Source organism: Schistocerca americana, chromosome 4, assembly GCF_021461395.2.
Source record: "Schistocerca americana isolate TAMUIC-IGC-003095 chromosome 4, iqSchAmer2.1, whole genome shotgun sequence".
NCBI lineage: Eukaryota > Metazoa > Arthropoda > Insecta > Orthoptera > Acrididae > Schistocerca > Schistocerca americana.
Genome location: NC_060122.1, coordinates 36,542,622 through 36,564,494, shown reverse-complemented (window position 1 = coordinate 36,564,494; position 21,873 = coordinate 36,542,622). Strand labels below are relative to the sequence as shown.

General features: G+C 41.7%; 1 protein-coding gene across 1 annotated transcript in view; it reads right to left on the bottom strand.

The window, feature by feature from the left end:
* Positions 1 to 6,730: 6,730 nt before the first annotated feature.
* Positions 6,731 to 21,873, bottom strand: part of LOC124612497 (unc-112-related protein-like) — a 617,439-nt gene continuing 602,296 nt past the window's right edge. Inside the window, exons 9-10 of the mRNA XM_047140736.1 lie at positions 21,328 to 21,564; positions 6,731 to 8,852 (exon numbers count right to left, since the gene is read on the bottom strand). Of these exons, the coding sequence (XP_046996692.1) occupies positions 8,652 to 8,852; positions 21,328 to 21,564 (438 nt within the window). The 3' untranslated portion in view covers positions 6,731 to 8,651. The remainder of the gene's footprint in view (positions 8,853 to 21,327; positions 21,565 to 21,873) is intronic.

Here is a 21,873-nt window from a genome sequence, read left to right as displayed (position 1 = left end):
CAACTGCCACCGAAAGTTGGGAACTAGCTTCTTGGCATTGTCTCTTAATAAAAAGCAATTATCAAACAGATTTTCATGTTCCTTGTATCAGAAGCCTCTAGGATTGATCTGCGTGTCAGGACAAGGCCATTTGCCTACACATGGTAGGCAGCTGTAGTCCTGTGGATGACATTTCATCATGAGAATACTTCTGACATCACTTCTTACTGAAACACTTACCCAAAATATGATGTGACATACATCACATGGTGATCCATACTTCAAAGTTATGGCTTCTTCCAGAAGTGCTACAAATTCTTGAGCTTTGGCAGTCACTACAGCCTTTGTGACAGCATAGTGGGCACACTGTTATTGACTTATTCCTATTTATGAACAAAGATTATAGTTAACTAAAATTAGCACAATTGTTCAAATTAAGCATTCCAAATTCCATGTCAAGTGTTTTAAATTACTGGAAATTAATTATCTAACACAATAAGTAAACTTGAAGTTCAGAGCCACTGCCAGTACTGTTCCAGATTTTGTAATAAACACTATGAAATACTGAACTTTGGCTGCTTGTTTAAATTATCTTAATTTTTCAGTACAAAATGAAGTACAGTATAAATTAAATAACTCACTAATCAAGAAACTTATGTAATTTACCATTATTTGTAATATGTGTGTATTCATGTAAATGAGGGGATTCACAATGCAGAAGAAAAATAGTGCCAATATATTTTTATAAATTTGTAACCAGTAATATTTTCTGTAATTCAAAATCCTTTTCTTCTAACACCTCATCAAAAGCAGTAAATTCCAGCCTAGGCAAATTTCAGAGCATTATGTAGTTTTTAAAATAGCAGCTTGTCCTTAGTGGATGTCACCCAGATTTTTACGCAGTTTGAAAGCAAATCTATGTAGGAAGCTCACTCCTTATTGAGTTGTGCCACACTTAAGTACATTTTACACTCCAAAGTACATGTTCCACCAACTGCAAAACTCAATCATTATAGTTTATTACTTTCAAGTGATATCTCTTACCTAAATTAATTAATGTTTTTTTTTAAGTGAACAGTGTAGTGATAACAGGTACTGTGAGAGGTTGTCATCATACTGAGCTGTTGTCAGATCCAGTGACTCATCACATGGACTAATTTAAATGAACTATCAAAATGTGAATCACTTTAATAAATTATTGTAGGACTGTGATAAGTGAGAACTGGGTTTTCTTGTAGCTATGAACATTGTTTTGTGTGCCTCAGCTGAAATTTGACATTGCCATTGTGACTATTAAACTTTGTGGATTTGGACATGGATAATTGCACTAATAATTTGTCATAGTGTAAAAACTGGTCACCATACTTGTTATGTGACCTTGACATGGAATAAAATGAGTGTATCATTGTCATGTAAAATACGGTGTGACGTACATCAATGAATGAAAACCATCTTACATTCAGTTAAATTTTCAGTTTTGCTGGTGCTGCCAAGGAGAGCTTATGAAATCCAAATTAGCTGGTACTGGATGGCCTGGTGATAACTGGGGAACATGCTTCCATTATTGGCGTTCATTACAGTGACTTAAGTTATATAATGTCCAACTAACTGATAGATGTCTGGCCAATGAGACTTACGTTTGGTTCTATCTTTGGCCTTTAAAAATCCCAGATGATCTGATGTCCAAGCATCATGAAAAAAACTCAAATAAGGCTGCTTATAAATAAGCCGGGATGGCAAGCAACTGTTTCCCTGCCATTGGGTCATCATTCCTTCATGTTTCATCTATTAATCTCACTTTCTCCTTTGGCATCTTCTCCTTGCTGTAAGGCCTCTATGTTCTTCAGTAATGCTGGATTTGCACCCATGACTGGGGTATTGTCATCACTGTAATGTTCCTCCAATGGATTCTGCAAAAGTCATGTGGCATATTTGTTTTTGTGCCCATTTTTGTGTATTACTGTGAAGTATTCCTGAAGCCAGCAGTCCTGAACAAGCCTGCCAGCTTGTCAGCAAGCATAGAAAATGATGATCAGTCACAATAATGAATGCCCTGTCATTTAAACAGGATCAGAACTAGCTGACTGCCCAGACAACTGAAGTCACTAGCAGAGAACTCTGGATGTGTAAGCAATCGTTACTTTAGTACCTTCTTCAATGTGCACCGCTCCCATCCAAGAAGAAAGAGTAGTGGACAACAGATGCAAGCTGAGGGTGCTGGCTGCTGCTGGGTGGTCAGACGGAGGCTCTGAAATGATAGTCTAGGAGAAAGCAATTTTGAGTGTGATGACATAACATAACTTCAATGGAAAATAATTTTAATATGATGATTTGTCAGTTAATGTTCCATCACCTCATGTGCTGAGCAGAGCTTGTGTAAGCTTCATGTGTATAACAATAAATAGTTAATGTCATTTATGTAATTTGTTTTTGTAGTCACTGGTACATTAAAAGAAATATTTAATTATATTACAACTGGAAATAAAGTAATCAAGTAAGATTCCACAATGGAGGAATTAAGTGAGTTTAATCAGACATTTAGTCTGATACTTGAGTTAAGAGATAAACTTTAAAACTGGGATCTAAAGTAATATGCAAAAGGACCCTCGCACAGTGTCTAGTTCCTTCTGCACAGTCGCATCAAAAACTGCTACAACTCATGAAAATAATCATGCCTCCTTAAGAGCACAGACTCTTTCATGTTCATTGATGCAAAAAAAAAAAAAAAAAATTGGCATCTACCTCAGCAGTTCTGGTAATTACCCTACCTTGCAAGTGAAAGCCTTCGTGAAGCATCTCACATCACAAATGTGCCAACAAACTGGAAAATCTGTAATGGCCCTTACTTTTTATATGACAGAACAGACTCCATTTCTGTCAGCATTATGTCTCAAGATTTCTTGGATTATAAAGAAGCACTTTCTTGGATTCATACAGAGCCTTTCAGCTTGGATACACTTAAACACAATTGTCAAATGGCCTAGATCTGCTTCAAATGTCTTTGAGAAAATAACATCATCAATGCAGTAAAGACATGTCATTCATTTAAGATGGTAGAGTTGGTTGTCCATCGTGGGTTCAGAGGTTGCTGTAGAATTGCACAGACCAAAGCACATAATTTCAAACTTGTAGAAGCATCAATAGTACAACAACACTTTGCAGCCTTCATACACCCAGGGCGTCATCACCTAGTAGTGGTTACATATATCCTTTTTGGTGATTTTATTCTTACACCAGTAATAGGTGCAGTAACACTGTGTGCCACACATTTTCTTCATGAGAACGACAGGGGAAAACAAAGAACTCTCTGATGGCTGAATGATGAAGTCTCCCAGCATCTTCTCCATTTCTTCTAAATTATTTGGTTTTCGGGTGGAGGTACCTTATATGAGTGCTGACTGATGATCAGTTACCCCAGTGTTGATATCGTGAATGTCATTGGGTCTCCTGCTCTGTCTTGTCTCCTTCTGGATTTGAATGTACCCAAAAATTGACAGAGGATGGCCAACACTACCTGACATTGGTTTTCAGTCGAGCCAAGCCGTTCAGTATAAGTACCGCACATGGCTTAGGTAAGGTGCTGATTTTCATGACTGAATTACTGTCACATAAATTTACATCTTACTCTACAGTCAATTAATCATCCATCTGAACCATTGCATCACACATATCATATATTGTCAAATTAATTTAATTGGACAGATAAAAAATCTGCTCAACAAGGGGCGGCAGAACACACACATAAAAGAGGATAGTAATTAGGCAAGCTTTTGGAGCTGGTGGCTCCTTCTTGAGGCAGAAGGTTAAATGGAAAGGATGAAGGGTGAAGGAAAAGGACTGGAGAGGTCTAGGAAAAGAGACAGATTTCAGGAAAGTCACCCAGAACCACACGTCAGGGGAGACTTACCGCATGGGATGAGAAGGGAAGACTGATTGTTGGGGACTGATTGATGGTTGGGGACTGCTTTGGATGAGTTTTGAAAATCTGAGTGTCTAAAGATGTAAGACAGGATAACTTGCAAGACAGAGATTACTGCTTAAACATCATGCATGAGTTAATAAGAGTGAAAAGTTAAGTGCATTAGCTTTTCACTCTTATTAACTCATGAATGATGTTTAATCAGTGGTGCCAGTAGCACAAATAAGAATACACAACGCTATCCTAGCTTTCAAAATCAGTAGTTCCTTCTTAAGGAATGGCAGAGGGATAGGCTGTGGGAGGTTAAAAATAATTTAGATAAACTTGTCTCAAAACAGGTTGATCCCTCTCATCCTAATGTCCAAGTGACTTGCCCTTCCTTTTTAACCTTCCCTAAACACTCTCTTCCTTGAGGAAGGAAGTTCCAGAAGCTAGGATAGTGTCATGTATTGTTAGGTGTGCCTGTTTGACATGCAGATACACTGTGCAACAAGAAGAGTGAAGCACCTACAAGGGGAGGAGGAAATGAAATGCAACATCAGGGGTTGAGAGGGTACACGATGTTATTTCAGTGATAACAAATTGGAGTCAAATTTACAAACAACTTGACAGTATGCGCCGGCTTGTTGGTATGTCATTGCCACTCCTCTGGCCCACATGCTCGCACTGTTGAGAGTGTCATAAAGCCACCGTATCCTCTCCCGAGCTGATTTGGTCCACAACTGTCACAACCGGTCCTCGATATCCCAGATACTGGCACTGGGATAGAGTTGATGTCCGAGCCGGTCCCACACACATTCTCGTTCTGTCTGGGACACGGGGACAGACCTGGGGATCTTGCTGGCCACAGGAGTACCTAATCATCACACTGACAGTTCACTGAAGCACATGCCATGTGTAGATGACCATTATTCTGTTTCAAAATGGTACTGTCAGACGAGAGGTAGCACACGGGAGCACAGGGTGTCTGTGACATACTGTCGTGTCATCAGTCCTACCTCATTAGTTATTAGCTGTGAATTGAAGTCTTATCCGATGGCTCCGCACACTGTGATGCCAGAAGTGACACCACTGTTCCTGCCGGCCGAAGTGGCCGTGCGGTTAAAGGCGCTGCAGTCTGGAACCGCAAGACCGCTACGGTCGCAGGTTCGAATCCTGCCTCGGGCATGGATGTTTGTGATGTCCTTAAGTTAGTTGGGTTTAACTAGTTCTAAGTTCTAGGGGACTAATGACCTCAGCAGTTGAGTCCCATAGTGCTCAGAGCCATTTGAACCATTTGAACCACTGTTCCTTCCTAAAACATCGGAAGAATGGGATCTCTCGCCAGATTGTCACTTTACTCGCCTGTGACAGTTATTCAGGGTACTGAAGAACCGCAGATCATCACTGAACACAGTGTGCTGCCATTCGTAAGCAGTTTGTGCTCTCCAGTCACAGAACCACTCCGAATGCAGCCGTCTGTGTCATCGCGTTAACGACAGCCTACACGTGGGACAGTAATTCCCTAGTCCGGGCGCTGTTAGTCTCCAACCGGCAGTGTGAGATGACACAGAACGTTGCAGGAAGCCCGTCACTCATTCTCAGATGGCGGGTGAAGATGCGAAAGGATCGGAATGTTCTTGTCTCTTTATACATTGATCTTCCCTCTTGATGGTCAAATGTGGTCGACCAGAACCTCGACAGTTGTGTGCCCGCACTGACATTCCCACACAGTCTGTCATCCGGTAGCTGAATGGCACACTGATCTGGATGTTGCACAATTTGGCCAGCCGGCTGAATGGAGACATACAGTGAGGTGCCTTTGAAACTCTGTAAGGTGCTGATTATGCCAGCTCACATGAGCACACAGTCTTCACAGTGATCACTTAATATGCGACACTGTTTGTGTCCTAATACACCTCACCAGTTCTGGTGACAACATTAAACACAAAAACACTAATGCATACCAGTGGCAGTTCTACCTGTCACACAGAATTGCAACTCTAATCGTTTCGTAGCCAACAATGCTGTGTACCCATGAGAAGTTACATTGGCATCTAACCGTGTCTTCTGGGTGCTTCACATTTTTTGTCTAGCAATGTATTTCACCTCCTAGAGGTAAGTACTGGCTAGAAATTGTGACATAATGTTGAATGTTATGGTATCTGATTGCTCATTGAAGATAAATGTAATGTCCCTCTGTCCATTTCCCCCACACGTGTGCTAACAGTACTTTGATGACAGTCTGAGCATGAACTTACACTAGCACGTATTGGCGAAGACTTGGAGATTCACCCATCTCTGATGAACTTTCGTGGTGCCCACATTCAGCTTATATCGGTGTTGTACTTGGCAGTTATTCTCACACTTGCATGATTAAACTGTTTGTCACAAAAGTACTGAGCTGAAGCCAACAACAGTTCTTCCAAATAACTGGAAAATGAAGCATAATTCCTGAAGGAAATCAGTGCTCTTTCAACTATAAGGCACACTGCTTAAACTGGATAACAGTAATATCATTTGAAACGTAGAACATAAAGCTAAGAACTGCTTATAGAATTTCTTTTTGGGGAACGTTACAATCACATCTGAGTTAGTGCACCATTAATTACATCATCAAATGCTACTGTCACAATTTTCGCCACTTTTATCAAAATTTTTCGAATTATAGAACCTTCGAATTTCCAGAACTGAAAAAACAGAGTACATTGATGTTCCAACCCATTTTTGCACTTTTTGTTACATACAGCTACCATCCTACTTGATTACATCTTAATTATAAATTTTAACCTTGATTTTAGTGTCTGACATGGAGGTTTTATCAAAATCATTGCAACTGAAAAACTGGCCAGCTAAACTGTTGTTATTAGGCTTTATTCAAAAGTGCTGTAACATCACAAAATACTGTTCCATTTACATTTTGCCTCTTTGGTCTCTGTATAAGTACACTTAAATGGTCTTCGAGAAGTGGATGTCAGCTCAGTATATAGAGGAATCTTACTACTGTTTACATTTTCACATAAATGCTAAGTAATTATTTCTGTTGCTTCCATTCTCACTGTTACCATACATGATGCTCTTTCATGTGTACATTTTTTTATTTATGTTCCAAGTACTTACAATTGTAACAGTTACATTAACAGGAATATAAAATGCCATATTTTAACAGGTATACACCAAAATCTAACAAATATAAATAACAATTTACTTCAAATTTATGTTACAATATGTTAAATATATTTACATATAAACACTGTTCACTAATACAATTAATCAGAATATCTCTTTCATTATAATTCACTATAATCATTTCCGGGAATTGATGTTATCATTTACAGGTTTTGCTCATAACATTATCAAACTCTTATACATTAAGTTATTTCATTATTATTGCATTTATTATTAGAAAATTAAGAACTTTGAATGAAATAATGTATTTTCCAAGTAATGACTGTAAACAACTGTCACCAAATTTAGAAATATTCTTGTGCATTACCTGTGCATACTGGATGGGAATGACATTACTGACAGAGAAAATTTTCTGTGTAATGAAAAGATGATTACACTTAGATAATTTGTTTACTCATACACATTGCATTTCAGGTTCTGTGTTTGCTTTACTAGGTTCTATTTCATTATTAATGCCTAATTGCAGTAATCCCACTGAAATGTCGTTAGTGACCATTGTCAGTTTAAATGAAGTGTACTTCGAACAAAGTGTTGTATGACAACATTTGACATGTCTTATACTGGTCTTCAGAATCAGGGTGCTTGGTCTGTTCTTTTGTTAAAGGCGTGAAACTAAGATAAACAGAAATTAAAAAGCAAAATCCAAGCCACAGAACCTAAAATATCTTATGAATCTCCGAATACAACATCTTTGACTCATCCCATCCTTTTCTTTTACAATTCATTTGCATAATACATTACAAAATGAACTGTTGAAATTAATGAAAATGTTTTGTCCATAATCTTTCACAGGACCATAAATTCTCTGGTGAACAGAGAAAAAAAATACATTTTCGATTCTAGGTAAATCTTACATCAAACCTCATTTGTAGACTTTTTATCAGGAAATCTACTGAGTTACAGAATCATAATGGTAACTACCATAAATATTGCTACACACAGCTCATGAATATAGGAGAACAATAGTCACTGGCTGATCACTGAATGTGACAAACACTGAAAACAACTGTCCTATGGAGTCAATTTCACCTATCACTGGATATAACACATTACTAAGGAAACTGTTCATTTTATTTTTTATTATGAGGTTGTTGCAACACAAGCTCTCTCTCTCTCTCTCTCTCTCTCTCTCTCTCTCTCTCTTAAGAAATTTCATTAAACAAATAAACATATTTGCAGTTACTTCCTAGCTGTATCACCAATTTGAGACTGAATCTTATTTGGTTAGTAAGCTCTTGTAGCTGATTTTATATCAGATTCTTAAACCAAACCTAATGCAACAACAAGAAAAAACATGAAGCCAACATTACAATATAATAATGGCAAGTCTCATTTAAAAAAACCAGCCTGATGAACATCCAACAATTTGAAATATATTATTGCTCTTTGTTACAGTAAACTTTATTTAAACTTCAAAATTTTCAAACATTAAAAATACTTCTCTTTTAAAAATAATGTTGCCAAAGCTCATATTAAATGTCATATTTCAACTTTGATCATATATATGTTCACAGTTGTAGAAGGCACCTTGTTGCATGTTTACTTGTGTCTTGCATTTACGTAAAAAAATGTTCTAGTTGGTGACTCAGACCCACCCACCAGTCAATTTGTGGAACATTTCTTCATTGAGTGTCTGATTTGCTTCCTTGGATCTCATAGACAAAAATATATATCCTCCAATGAATTCATGGATAACTTTGCAGTCAGCTGAGAGACAACTGAAAATAATGTTTTCCTCTTCAAACTGGACCATCATGTGTTTAACTTCCCAGTTAACATTCCATGCCTGTAAAATATGTAGAAGTGTGTAATTTGATATTTGGCATGTACCTAATAATAGTGAAATCATGATTTTTTGACAGCAGGGTGTCCAGCAGAGGAGTCTCCGATTTCAAAATAAATATCTCAAAAACTAAGATGAATAGATGAGTGTAATAAATGGTATCTTTATTGTGAAAGCTGTAGGAATTTTATACAGGCGTTTCAAAATACACAGTGCCTATAAATAGTGTGCTGCAAGTCAAAGCAATCAGTTCCACTGCTGAAATGTGGCAGAAGGTTAGCACACTGAAAGAAGAGGTTGAAATCATGTATTCCATTGAACAATGTGTTTCTGTGGTAGTGGAATACCACAGGTTAGAATGCAGTCCTGTGGAATAAGGCACAGTTTTGAAATGCGATTTAATGTTCCAAGACCATTTGCGAGTTCTTCAGCAAATTTCACCAGACAGGCAGTGTGGCTGATGATCTCTGCAGTTACTCCTGAAAATGTCGCCACGGTTTCTGGAAATATTCAGCAAAATTCATGGAAATCCATTTGAAGAATTGCAGCAGAGACTGGTTTGAAGCGTTCCAGCACCCAGCAAATTCTGAGACTTACGTTACTCATGTTTCCATTCGAAATCCAAAGCCACCAGGCTATACCTGTGTGCAAAGGGGTGACTTTGCGAACCAGATTCTCACAATGATTAATAATGAAGAATTTGATGTTGACTTCATGTGGTTCACAGATGAAGCACACTTCCACCTGAATGAGTTTGTGAATAATGGTGTTCCAAAAATCCCCATTTGTGTGAAATGAAGCCACTGTTCTTCCCATAGTTACTGTTTGGGCTGTGGTACACAGCAGAAGCATTTTTGCCCTTTTGTCAAGCAAGAAACTCTCAATAGAGAATATTAATTGCCATTTTGGAACAGTTTCTCACCACAGAGCTAGCGCTGGAAGACCAACTGGGCCCCAATTAGTTTAAGCAATATGGAGCCAGACAACATCACACCAAACAGGAATTACACTTTCTTGATTAATACTTTGGCAACAGACTCACTGTGTTGGATTATTGCAAATTTACTGGTGCAGTGATGGATTTGCCTCCACAGTCACCCAATCTGACTCCTTGTGACTACATTTTGTGGGCACATAGAAAGACACACTCTACTGGAACCATCCCAACACGATGAATGAGCATGAATTGGTGATCTCTGTTGCATCTGAGGCCATTTCCATTGAGACACTACAGGATGTGGTGGAAAACTTCATTGTCCATTTGCTCCACCTCCCTACTCTTTGTGGTGGATAATTTGAAAAAATTGTGATGTGATGAGTTTCATTATGCACACTGATAATGTACAAGCTGCACAGGATACAGCACCATCTGTCAGCAGCTTTTTGAACTATTTCAAAACTTCTATACACAGCTTTCCCAAAAAATATACCTTTTGTTGCCCTCATCTATTGATCTTAGTTTCAAAGATATTTAATTTTGAAATCATGGACTCCTTCACTGGATATCCTGTAAATATACTATTCATTCCACTTCACTGCTGGTTCATTGATACATCAACTGATTTTCATGGTTATATTGAAAAACAGCTGCAAAGTTATTTTTATTTAAAAATAACATGTTTCACCACAGTTAGGCATCATCAAATTGTCTAAATGGGGAAAAAGTTGCTAACTAAATAACTATCCTGTAGCAATATTATGAACAGGAAAGTTGCGACTCACCACATAGCGGAGATGCTGAGTCGCAGTTAGACACAACAAAAGACTGCCACAATATAAGCTTTCGGCCAACAAGGCTCTTGTCGAAAATATTTGACAGTCACAGACACACACACACACACACACACACACACACACACACACACACACACACACACACCTGATTGCAGCCTATGGCAGCAGCGCATGATGGGAGTGGCAACTGGGTGAGGGTAAGGATGAGGCTGGGGTGGGGAGAGGGAGGGATAGGGGTAGGGGTAGGCAGGGTAGGGGTCGGGAACAGTGAAGTGCTGCTGGGGAGCAAGTAAGGATGAGGTGGAGAGGGTAGGGCTGTTAGGTGCAGTTGGGAGGTTACACATATGGCAGGGGAAGAGGAGGGGAGGGGGGGGGTAGTGGAAAAGGAGAGAAGTAAAAAGATTGGGTGTCTTGGTGGAATGGGAACAGGGAAGGGGCTGGATGGGAGACAAAAATGACTAACAAAGGTTGAGGCCAGGAGGGTTACAGGAACATAGGACATATTGCAGGGAAAGTTCCCACCTGCAAAATCCAGAAAAGCTGGTGTTGATGGCACAGGCACAGGCTGTGAAGCAGTCATTGAAATGAAGGACGTCATATTTGGCAACATGCTCAGCAACAAGGTGCTTGTTTCTTGGTCACAGTTGCCATTCATGCAGACAGACAGCTTGTTGGTTGTCATGCCTACTTAGAATGCAGCACAGTGGTTGCAGCTTAGCTTGTAGATTACATGACTGGTTTGAGAGGTAGCCCTGCCTTTGGTGGGATTGGTGATGCTTGTGACCAGATGAAGTAGGTGGTGGTGGGAGGATGTATGGGACATGACTTGCATTCAGGTCTATTACAGGGATATGAGCCATGAGGTAAGGGTTTTGAAGTAGGGGTTGTGTAGGGATGGACAAGTATATTTTGTAGGTTCGGTGGACAGCGGAATACCACTGTGCGAGGGTGGGAAGGATAGTGGTCAGGACATATCTCATTTCAGGGCATGACAAGAGGTAGTTGAAACCCTGGCAGAGAATGTAATTCAGTTGCTCCATTCCTGGGTGGTAGTTACAAGGGGAATGCTCCTCTGTGGTCAGACAGTCAGACTCTGGGAGGTTGTGAACGTCTGGAAAGATAAGGCATGGGAGATTTGTTTTGGTACAAAATTGTGAGGATAATTATGTGACTTCTGAAATTTTCCCGGCGTATTTCTTCTTCTAATAATTTCCGGGTATGCAGCCGGATCCCGTCGACATTCTGCCACGATATTTCGGCCCAGAGACGTCCGGCCATCATCAGGTGAGTACACAACTACAGAAGAGCCCAGGTGCAGTCGCGGTATTTATGCCGAATCTCGCGCATGCGAAATGTACTGGCATCCTACAGCGCATGCGTCGGGTGTTGACATGCGCAACATAGCCGAGTTGTACGTGCTGCCCTCGGTGGTGAAAAAAAAAGGTTCATCTAGTCATTGAGTATCGAATGACACTGTCGATTCCGCTGTGATTGTATAATTTTAATAGCAGGATTCCAATTTTTATCCAGCTGAAAGCCGTTGTCACGATTTATAAGATTATTGGCAAGACGTATTTCCACTGATTCCTTGATTACGGAATCCCAAAAACCGGAAACCGGGGCTAAAATTTTTGTTCCATTGTATTCCATTGAATGTCCCAATGAAATACAGTGCTCTGCTACTGCCGATTTTGACGGTAGCCGCAGACGGGTGTATCTTTCATGTTCTATACATCGTTCATGGACAGTTCTTGTCGTCTGGCCAATATATGCAGAGCCACATTCACAGGGAATTTTGTAGACGCCTGCTTTCTTCAGTTGTAAATCATCTTTAACGGATCCAACCAGGGCCCGGTTCTTTGCTGGTGGACGGAAGATAACCTTGATTTTATTTTTCTTCAGCAATTGGCCTATTTTCGAAGACACATTCCCGGCGTATGGAAGGAACGCAGTTGATTTAAAGTCGTCATTCTGCAGACGAAATTCGACGTGAATCTTGCCAAACGTTGTTGAAATGTGCGCCACAACAGAGTAACATCTCGCCAGCTGAAAGAGCTGCTCTCCGCAGCCTGAGAGAAGATACTAGCACGGTCGTACTGCCTGCGGATAAGGGTAACGCCACAGTTCTTCTGACAAGAGAAGCCTACAACGAGAAGCATATTGTCAGCTAAATGATTCTATGTACTGTAGAATTGAAAAGGACCCAACAAGCCGAATATCAAGGAAAACTACTACCCTTTTGAACGACTGTTCTCTACCTGAACAAGTTATCAAGAGATTGAGACCACACAATGCAGTACCGCAAAGACTCTACGGTCTTCCGAAGATACACAAGGATGGTGCCCCACTACGATTAATAGTGAGTAATATTGGTGTTGCGACCTATTTTACAGCAAAATATCTGGCCTCATTACTGAAGCCGTATGTGGGTAAGTGTTGCCACCATATACGTAATTCTGAGGATTTTGTCAGTCGCTTGAAGGAAGTTAAGCTTAGCAGCTTGGATTTATTAGTCAGCTTTGATGTGGTCTCACTTTTTACCAAAGTGCCTTTAATGGAATCATTACATCTTATTGGTAACTTATTCAGTGCAGAAATGACGGCCTTGTTTGAACATATACTCTCCTCAACGTACTTTTTATTCAATGACGAATTCTTTGAACAAACAGATGGCGTCGTCATGGGGAGCCCCTGTCGCCTGTGGTAGCTAATCTCTTTATGGAGGACTTTGAGGAGAAAGCACTTGAGTCTGCTGTTTTAAAGCCTACGGTCTTCTGGCGGTACGTAGATGATACTTTTGCTGTATGGCCTCATGGCAGACAAGAACTGGAGAAATTCCTTCACCACTTAAACTCATTACATGAGAACATCAAATTTACAATGGAGATTGAAAAAGAGGGCACTTTACCATTTCTAGACGTGCTAGTACGCCGTAAAATTGATGGGTCATTAGGACATTCTGTGTACAGGAAACCGACTCACACCGATCTGTATCTCCAGGCGTCAAGCTGCCATCACCCAGCACAAACAGCCGGTGTTCTCAGTACCTTAATACATCGAGCGCATATAATATCAGATGATGAAAACCTCCACGCAGAATTAGAACACTTGGAGAAGGTTTTCAAAGAGAATGGCTACACTTCTCGCCAAATAAGGAAGGCCATGCGCAACTATCATAACAAGAAGCAACGCACTGAGGACGCAGATGACGACTTTAAATCAACTGCGTTCCTTCCATACGCTGGGAATGTGTCTTCGAAAATAGGCCGATTACTGAAGAAAAATAAAATCAAGGTTATCTTCCGTCCACCAGCAAAGAACCGGGCCCTGGTTGGATCCGTTAAAGACGATTTACAACTGAAGAAAGCAGGCGTCTACAAAATTCCCTGTGAATGTGGCTCTGCATATATTGGCCAGACGACAAGAACTGTCCATGAACGATGTATAGAACATGAAAGATACACCCGTCTGCGGCAACCGTCAAAATCGGCAGTAGCAGAGCACTGTATTTCATTGGGACATTCAATGGAATACAATGGAACAAAAATTTTAGCCCCGGTTTCCGGTTTTTGGGATTCCGTAATCAAGGAATCAGTGGAAATACGTCTTGCCAATAATCTTATAAATCGTGACAACGGCTTTCAGCTGGATAAAAATTGGAATCCTGTTATTAAAATTATACAATCACAGCGGAATCGACAGTGTCATTCGATACTCAATGACTCGATGAACCTTTTTTTCACCACCGAGGGCAGCACGTACAACTCGGCTATGCTGCGCATGTCAACACCTGATGCATGCACTGTAGGATGCCAGTACATTTCGCATGCGCGAGATTCGGCATAAATACCGTGACTGCACCTGGGCTCTTCAGTAGTTGTGTACTCACCTGATGATGGCCGGACGTCTCTGGGCCGAAATATCGTGGCAGAATGTTGACGGGATCCGGCTGCATACCCGGAAATTATTAGAAGGATAATTATGGTCTGTGAAGGCTTCAGTGAGACCCTCGGTATATTTCGAGAGGGACCGCATCACTGCAGATGCAACGACGACCATGGGTGGCTAGGCTGTATGAAAGGGACTTCTTGGCATGGAATGTGGGTGGTAGCTATTAAAGTGGAGGTGTTGTATGTGGTTAGTAGGACTGATATGGACAGAGGTACTGATGTAGCCATCTTTGAGGTGGAGGTCAACATCTAGGAAGGTGGTTTGTTGGATTGAGTAGAGCCAGGTGAAGCAAATGGGGGAGAAGCAGTGAGGTCATCAGTGAATCCAAACCAGGTGAGGGGTTTAGGGTTCTGGGTGTTTAGGAAGGATTCCTCTAGATGATCCATGAATAGGTTAGCATAGGATGGTGGTATGTGGGTTCCCATAGCCACACTCCAGATTTAGTTGTAGGTAATGCCTTCAAAGGAGAATTAATTGTGGGTGAGGATACACGAGGTGGAATCCAAAATTTTCAGGACTGGTGCTGCCATCTGGAAAGTAGGAGTATTAGATCTTTGCACCACTAGGTGGCAAGAGCTGCATATCTGATGAGTCAGTGTGCGGAGTGGCTTTCAGCTGGGAGGATGTGTTGTGTGTCCACAGTGATTTGCGTAATACTCTGTATTTGTTGTGTGGTGATTTTACGATGGATCCACAAACAGAACAGTGCATGTGTATCAAATTTTGTGCAAATCTCTGATGATCCCACCTTCTTGTCACGGGTTATCATAACAAGAGCTGGATTTATGGTTATGACCCAGAGACAAAGTAACAGTTGTCCCAGAGGAAGAGCCCAGGCTCTCCTAGACCCAAAAAAAGCAAGACAGGTGAAAAGCAAAGTGAAGAGCAACATCATCATTTTCTTTTATACCAATGGAATTGTGCACAAAGAATTTGTCCCACCCAACCAAACAGTGAATTCCATGTACTACTGTGATGTTTTGTGATGTCTCTGCACAGCGACAACAGCCCGAACTTTGGCGTCAAGGAAACTGGCTGGTGCATCACAACAACGCGCCCTGCCACACGTCCTTGCTCACCAGGACCTTTTTGCAAAAAACTACATGGCAGTTGTATCCCACCCACCGTACTTGCCAGATGTGGCACCTTGCGGCTTTGCGCTATTCCCAAAACTGAAACTCAAGTAGAAATGCTGTCGGTTCGACACTCTAGAGAGGTTTCAAGAAGCATTGCTGGCGGTGATAAACACCCTCAAAGAACAGGATTTTCAGAAAATGTTTGACCATGGGCAGAAGTGCTGGGACTGTTGTGTATGTGTGGGTGGGAACTACTTCGAGAGTGATGGTGACCATTAGTCCAGAGGTAAGGTTTTCAACAGATGGCAGCACCAGTCCCGAAAATTTTGGATAGCACCTCATAGTTTGACATGGTGACTATGAAGGAAGTTGTTGGTTTGGAATCCACGGGCTTTGGGAAATTTAATGTTCAACAGTGGTAAGGCCATGGGCATTAGGCATGTTAGTGTAAAAGGAGGTGGCATCAATAGTGACGAACAGGGCACCATGTGGTAAAGGGACAGGAACTGTGGAGAGTCGGTGGAGGAAATTTTTGGTATCTTTTATGTAGGAGAGTAGGTTCCAGGTAATAGGCTGAAGGTATTGATCCCGTGAGCAGAGATTCTCTCAGTGGTGGCACGGCAACTGGCCACAATGGGGCATCCTGGGTGGTTGGGTTTATGGATTTTAGGAAGCATCTAGAATGTAGGAGTGTGCGGATTGGTAGGGGTGATCAGAGAAGTGGACTTCAGGGAGAGGTTCTGGGATAAGCCTAAGGATTTGAGGAGGGACTGAAGATCCTGCTGGATTTCTGGAATGGGGTCACTGTGGCAAGGTTTGTAAGTGGATGTATCCGAGAGCTGGCAGGGTCCTTCCTTGTGGTTCCAAACAACAGTGGTGGAGCTACATACTCCAGTCCAGTCACAAACATCACCTATCCCATCAAAGGCAGGGCTACCTGTCAAACCAGTAACGCACAGCATTCTATGTGGCCACGACAACCAACAAGTTGTCTGCATGAATGGCAACTGTGGCCAAGAAACAAGTGGGCCACCCTGTTGCTGAGCATTCTGTCCAACATGACATCCTTCATTTCAATGACTGCTTCACAGCCTGTGCCATATGAATCCTTCCTACCAACACCAGCTTTTCTGAATTGTGCAGGTGGGAACTTTCCCTGCAATATATTCTATGTTCCTGTAACCCTCCTGGTCTCAACCTCTGTTAGTCATTTTTCTCACCCATCCAGCCTCTTCCCTGTTTCCATTCCAGCATACACAATGCACCCAGTCTTTTTACTTCTCTCCTTTTGTGGCGTCCCCCCCCCCCCTCCCTTACTCTCCTCTGCCCTCTGTCTAACCTCCCAACTGCACCTAACTGGCCTACCCTCTTTCCACTTCGTTCTTGTGTGCTTCCCAGCAGCACTTCACTGTCCCACATCCCTACCCTGCTATCCCTCCCCCTCCCAACCAAAGCTAACTAACATAATTTTTATTACAAATGTTCACTGTGTGCACCTTTAGTTATGTGGCACACATCCAATATACAATGCAGTTCTTATGTGCTTAACAAGCCCAGAGTAACGGGAGCAATAGCTGCTTCAGTACTGTGTCTCTACACTGGCAAATCATTAGGTAGGAGCAGAATGTAGTCATGATCATTTATAAAGAGCCAAAGGAAAAGGTCACACAGTGTGAGGTCAGGTGAACATGGAGGCCAGTGGAACAGACCTTTGTCGTACTGACTGTTTACAACCAATCCAACGGTCAGGAACTTTAACCCTCAGTCACCCTTGAACAAAGAGATGGCAATGGTATGGGGCTCCATCTTGTTGCCAAGTAAAGTTTTCAGGTTCACCTTCTAATTGGGTAGAGTCATTCTTGCAGCATATCCATATATGTCATCCCTGTTATGGTAGCTTCAGTGAAAAAAATGGTCTTTAAGAACTTGCAAATGCACAATTTGATACAGGACAGACTTCAGACTATTGAGGAAGCACTTTTAGTTTTCATAAGACCTATCTGTAGCTGCAATAGCAATGTGATCTATATGTAGGTGTGATATCAGTGTGATAATCCATTCAGGTCACATAGTACAGAATGGTAGCAGATTTGCTCTTTCAGAATATCTCAAGAGACTTTGTGCAGTGCCCTTGTGGAGCATATGGCACTGCCTGAAGCCTGTGAAAACTTGACAAGGGCAACCACAAACTGAGGGTTTTTTTTATATACACTCCTGGAAATGGAAAAAAGAACACATTGACACCGGTGTGTCAGACCCAGCATACTTGCTCCGGACACTGCAAGAGGGCTGTACAAGCAATGATCACACGCACGGCACAGCGGACACACCAGGAACCGCGGTGTTGGCCGTCGAATGGTGCTAGCTGCGCAGCATTTGTGCACCGCCGCCGTCAGTGTCAGCCAGTTTGTCGTGGCATACGGAGCTCCATCGCAGTCTTTAACACTGGTAGGATGCCGCGACAGCGTGGACGTGAACCGTATGTGCAGTTGACGGACTTTGAGCGAGGGCGTATAGTGGGCATGCGGGAGGCCGGGTGGACGTACCGCCGAATTGCTCAACACGTGGGGCGTGAGGTCTCCACAGTACATCGATGTTGTCGCCAGTGGTCGGCGGAAGGTGCACGTGCCCGTCGACCTGGGACCGGACCGCAGCGACGCATGGATGCACGCCAAGACCGTAGGATCCTACGCAGTGCCATAGGGGACCGCACCGCCACTTCCCAGCAAATTAGGGACACTGTTGCTCCTGGGGTATCGGCGAGGACCATTCGCAACCGTCTCCATGAAGCTGGGCTACGGTCCCGCACACCGTTAGGCCGTCTTCCGCTCATGCCCCAACATCGTGCAGCCTGCCTCCAGTGGTGTCGCGACAGGCGTGAATGGAGGGACGAATGGAGACGTGTCGTCTTCAGCGATGAGAGTCGCTTCTGCCTTGGTGCCAATGATGGTCGTATGCGTGTTTGGCGCTGTGCAGGTGAGTGCCACAATGAGGACTGCTTACGACCGAGGCACACAGGCCCAACACCCGGCATCATGGTGTGGGGAGCGATCTCCTACACTGGCCGTACACCACTGGTGATCGTCGAGGGGACACTGAATAGTGCACGGTACATCCAAACCGTCATTGAACCCATCGTTCTACCATTCCTAGACCGGCAAGGGAACTTGCTGTTCCAACAGGACAATGCACGTCCGCATGTATCCCGTGCCACCCAACGTGCTCTAGAAGGCGTAAGTCAACTACCCTGGCCAGCAAGATCTCCAGATCTGTCCCCCATTGAGCATGTTTGGGACTGGATGAAGCGTCGTCTCACGTGGTCTGCACGTCCAGCACGAACGCTGGTCCAACTGAGGCGCCAGGTGGAAATGGCATGGCAAGCCGTTCCACAGGACTACATCCAGCATCTCTACGATCGTCTCCATGGGAGAATAGCAGCCTGCATTGCTGCGAAAGGTGGATATACACTGTACTAGTGCCGACATTGTGCATGCTTTGTTGCCTGTGTCTATGTGCCTGTGGTTCTGTCAGTGTGATCATGTGATGTATCTGACCCCAGGAATGTGTCAATAAAGTTTCCCCTTCCTGGGACAATGAATTCACGGTGTTCTTATTTCAATTTCCAGGAGTGTATATATATATATGACTTCTCATGTACTCAAATGCTACTCTGTATCAGGACACCAAACATATTCTTAAAATAGTGTCAATTGGTGTTTGCCTGCTAACACATAACACATTTGCATGGACAGCAGTCCATGTGTTTACCACTTGCTGTACCAGCAAATCTCAAGATGCCTTAAAGGAGGAGGAATGTGTTACTGGCAAAATATAAAATAATAAAGCATGTTTTGCACCTAAGATTATTTATCTCTTGAAAACATTTCTCACTGCTTGCTGCATCTCGTCATGAACTGGAAAAAGTTCTACATTGTGTGGAGATAGAAGAGAACCTGGCAGTTAAAATCTACTCATAAAGACAAATAAATGGAGTTCCAGAGATGTAGTGAATAGCAATAATTAGAAATCAGTAACTTCACAGGCTTTACAAAGGGGTAACAAAGGTACCTTGAGTACATACATTTCCTTCTGTATCTTCTTCATCTTTTATCTTATATGTTCTTATTTTCCTTTTCAGATTTTTTCTACCTTATTCTACACTTATCTCATCTGACATTATTGTGCTCCGCACGTATCTATCAGTCAAAAATCATCTCTGGAGTGATCGTTTCCTTACTTTTATCATTAATTTGGATGTCACATATTCCACCCACAACCCCTTTTTTTCTCCATAGTATCAGTCACTTCCTTGGGCCTTGACTGCATTTCCTTCTTCTCCCACTACCTTTGTCTTGTTTGACATTATTTATGACTATTTTTCTGTGAAATTTCAGGAATCAATACTTACTTTGGTTCTGCGTATTGATTCAGTTTGTAAATTATACACAAATCATAAAGTACGACTGATCAGATAATACTGCCAAAAATATCATTGCAGGTTTACTAACAGCAGACATTGCCTCTCATCATAATACTTAATGTTGCAACAATAAACAGTTATTCATAGACGTATGTCACAGTCTCCAGTAAAACACACCTTAAGTTGGATAGACAGAATTTATGGGATAATAAATACGTACAGAGCAGATGAAAGAGGCCAGTTTTTAGACTTCAGTTCCATCTGTTTGAAGGATAATTGAAATACAAGGTTGGAGCAATTGCAGGATTTGTGAGGTTCTTGAAATGAGTGAAAAAATCTTAAACAGTTATTCAGTCTGATGTCCTCATAATTTAGTAGTTTCACTCTTATGATGTTAAATATATGTGGATAATACAGTTTTGAAATTAAAGTCTTATATTTCTCATTTAAAGTACTATCAATGCACAGAATAAAATAACATCATGTTTTCTGACTAGTGGTTCCACCCAAACAAAATCCCGCTCCCCTCAGCCACACTGAACACCTTTGTGTATCTTACACTGTCCGCAAACTCGACTTCAGTAACCTCTATATTTCCTTTCTAATTTCCAATCTCGATATGAGTGAACTCCAACACGTCCCACCAACCCTACACCTGAATACCCTCCCTATTCTCTCCTAACAAAACTGCAATTCACCCAATATTTCCCTCTCAACAGCTTTAATTCTTCCCTGCCCCCCCCCCCCCCCCTTACCCCACACACATACATTAATGCTCTTTGTATTCTTCTTTTCCTATTCCTTTCTTTTTCATACCATAGCTTGGTACCATCCCGATCCCATTCTCTTATTTCCACTACTGCCCCTCCCCCCCCCCCCCCCCCACTCTTTGTTTTTAATCACAGCTTACAGCCCTTCAGAACTGGTAGCCCCAGTGCAAGTCCTTCCAATTTCAGTGAAAGTAAAGAGCTTTATTTTAAGGTACTTCCCTTTCCCTGTTATCTTTTCCTTCTAAAATCAGAAAAGTAGCCAACACTGTTGCTTTTAATGCCATAAATGAAAATAATCGTTTTAATAACTAAAAATCATAGGTAAATGTGTCACCTGTCTATTATAGTAGAAATCTATGTATTTCAAACTATTTCATTGAGGAGTGGGACATTTGTACTGCTGATGACAGCCCCACACCCCGCCTATCCACCACGTTGGAGTGTGAGGGATGAAACAACAATACAGAGGGTAAATGGTGTGGTTTCCTTGAAATGCTCACACGTGCAAGTAATTTATTTCTTTTTACCTTCATTGTATTGTATCTCCAAGTTTTGATGTGATCTCCAGTGTTGATCTCCATTCTCATTAACCTGTTGTAAGCAACTCCAAGCAATTCCTCTTTCTTGTGGCCCATAAATTTCACAATAAACAGTGAGATTCCATATTCAGGAAGTGACTGCCAAGCTTTGATGTAATTCATTTTTGCTTCAATGAGTGGCAGATCTTTCACATTGGCATGAGCCTCCAAAATTCTTTGAACAAGCTGCAAAAAATATATTATGAATTTGTTAAATTTTAGAATAATTTACTATGGGTCAACACAGTGATTAAATTTATTATCCTCTAGAATAAGCATTTCTAGTTTTCAGAATATAATTAGATGATATACAGGGCAGGGGATTAACATTTAATAGTTTTGGATGGGCACAGCACAAAAGAGAAATGGAGGTAAAATATTTGGTGAACAAGGACTGCAGAAAGTGAAGGATGAGCCTTCTTAACCTCTACAATGGATTTCAAATAGTTATAGCAAATAATTTTTCTAAAACCAGAAAGGAAGTTTCTTAATGTC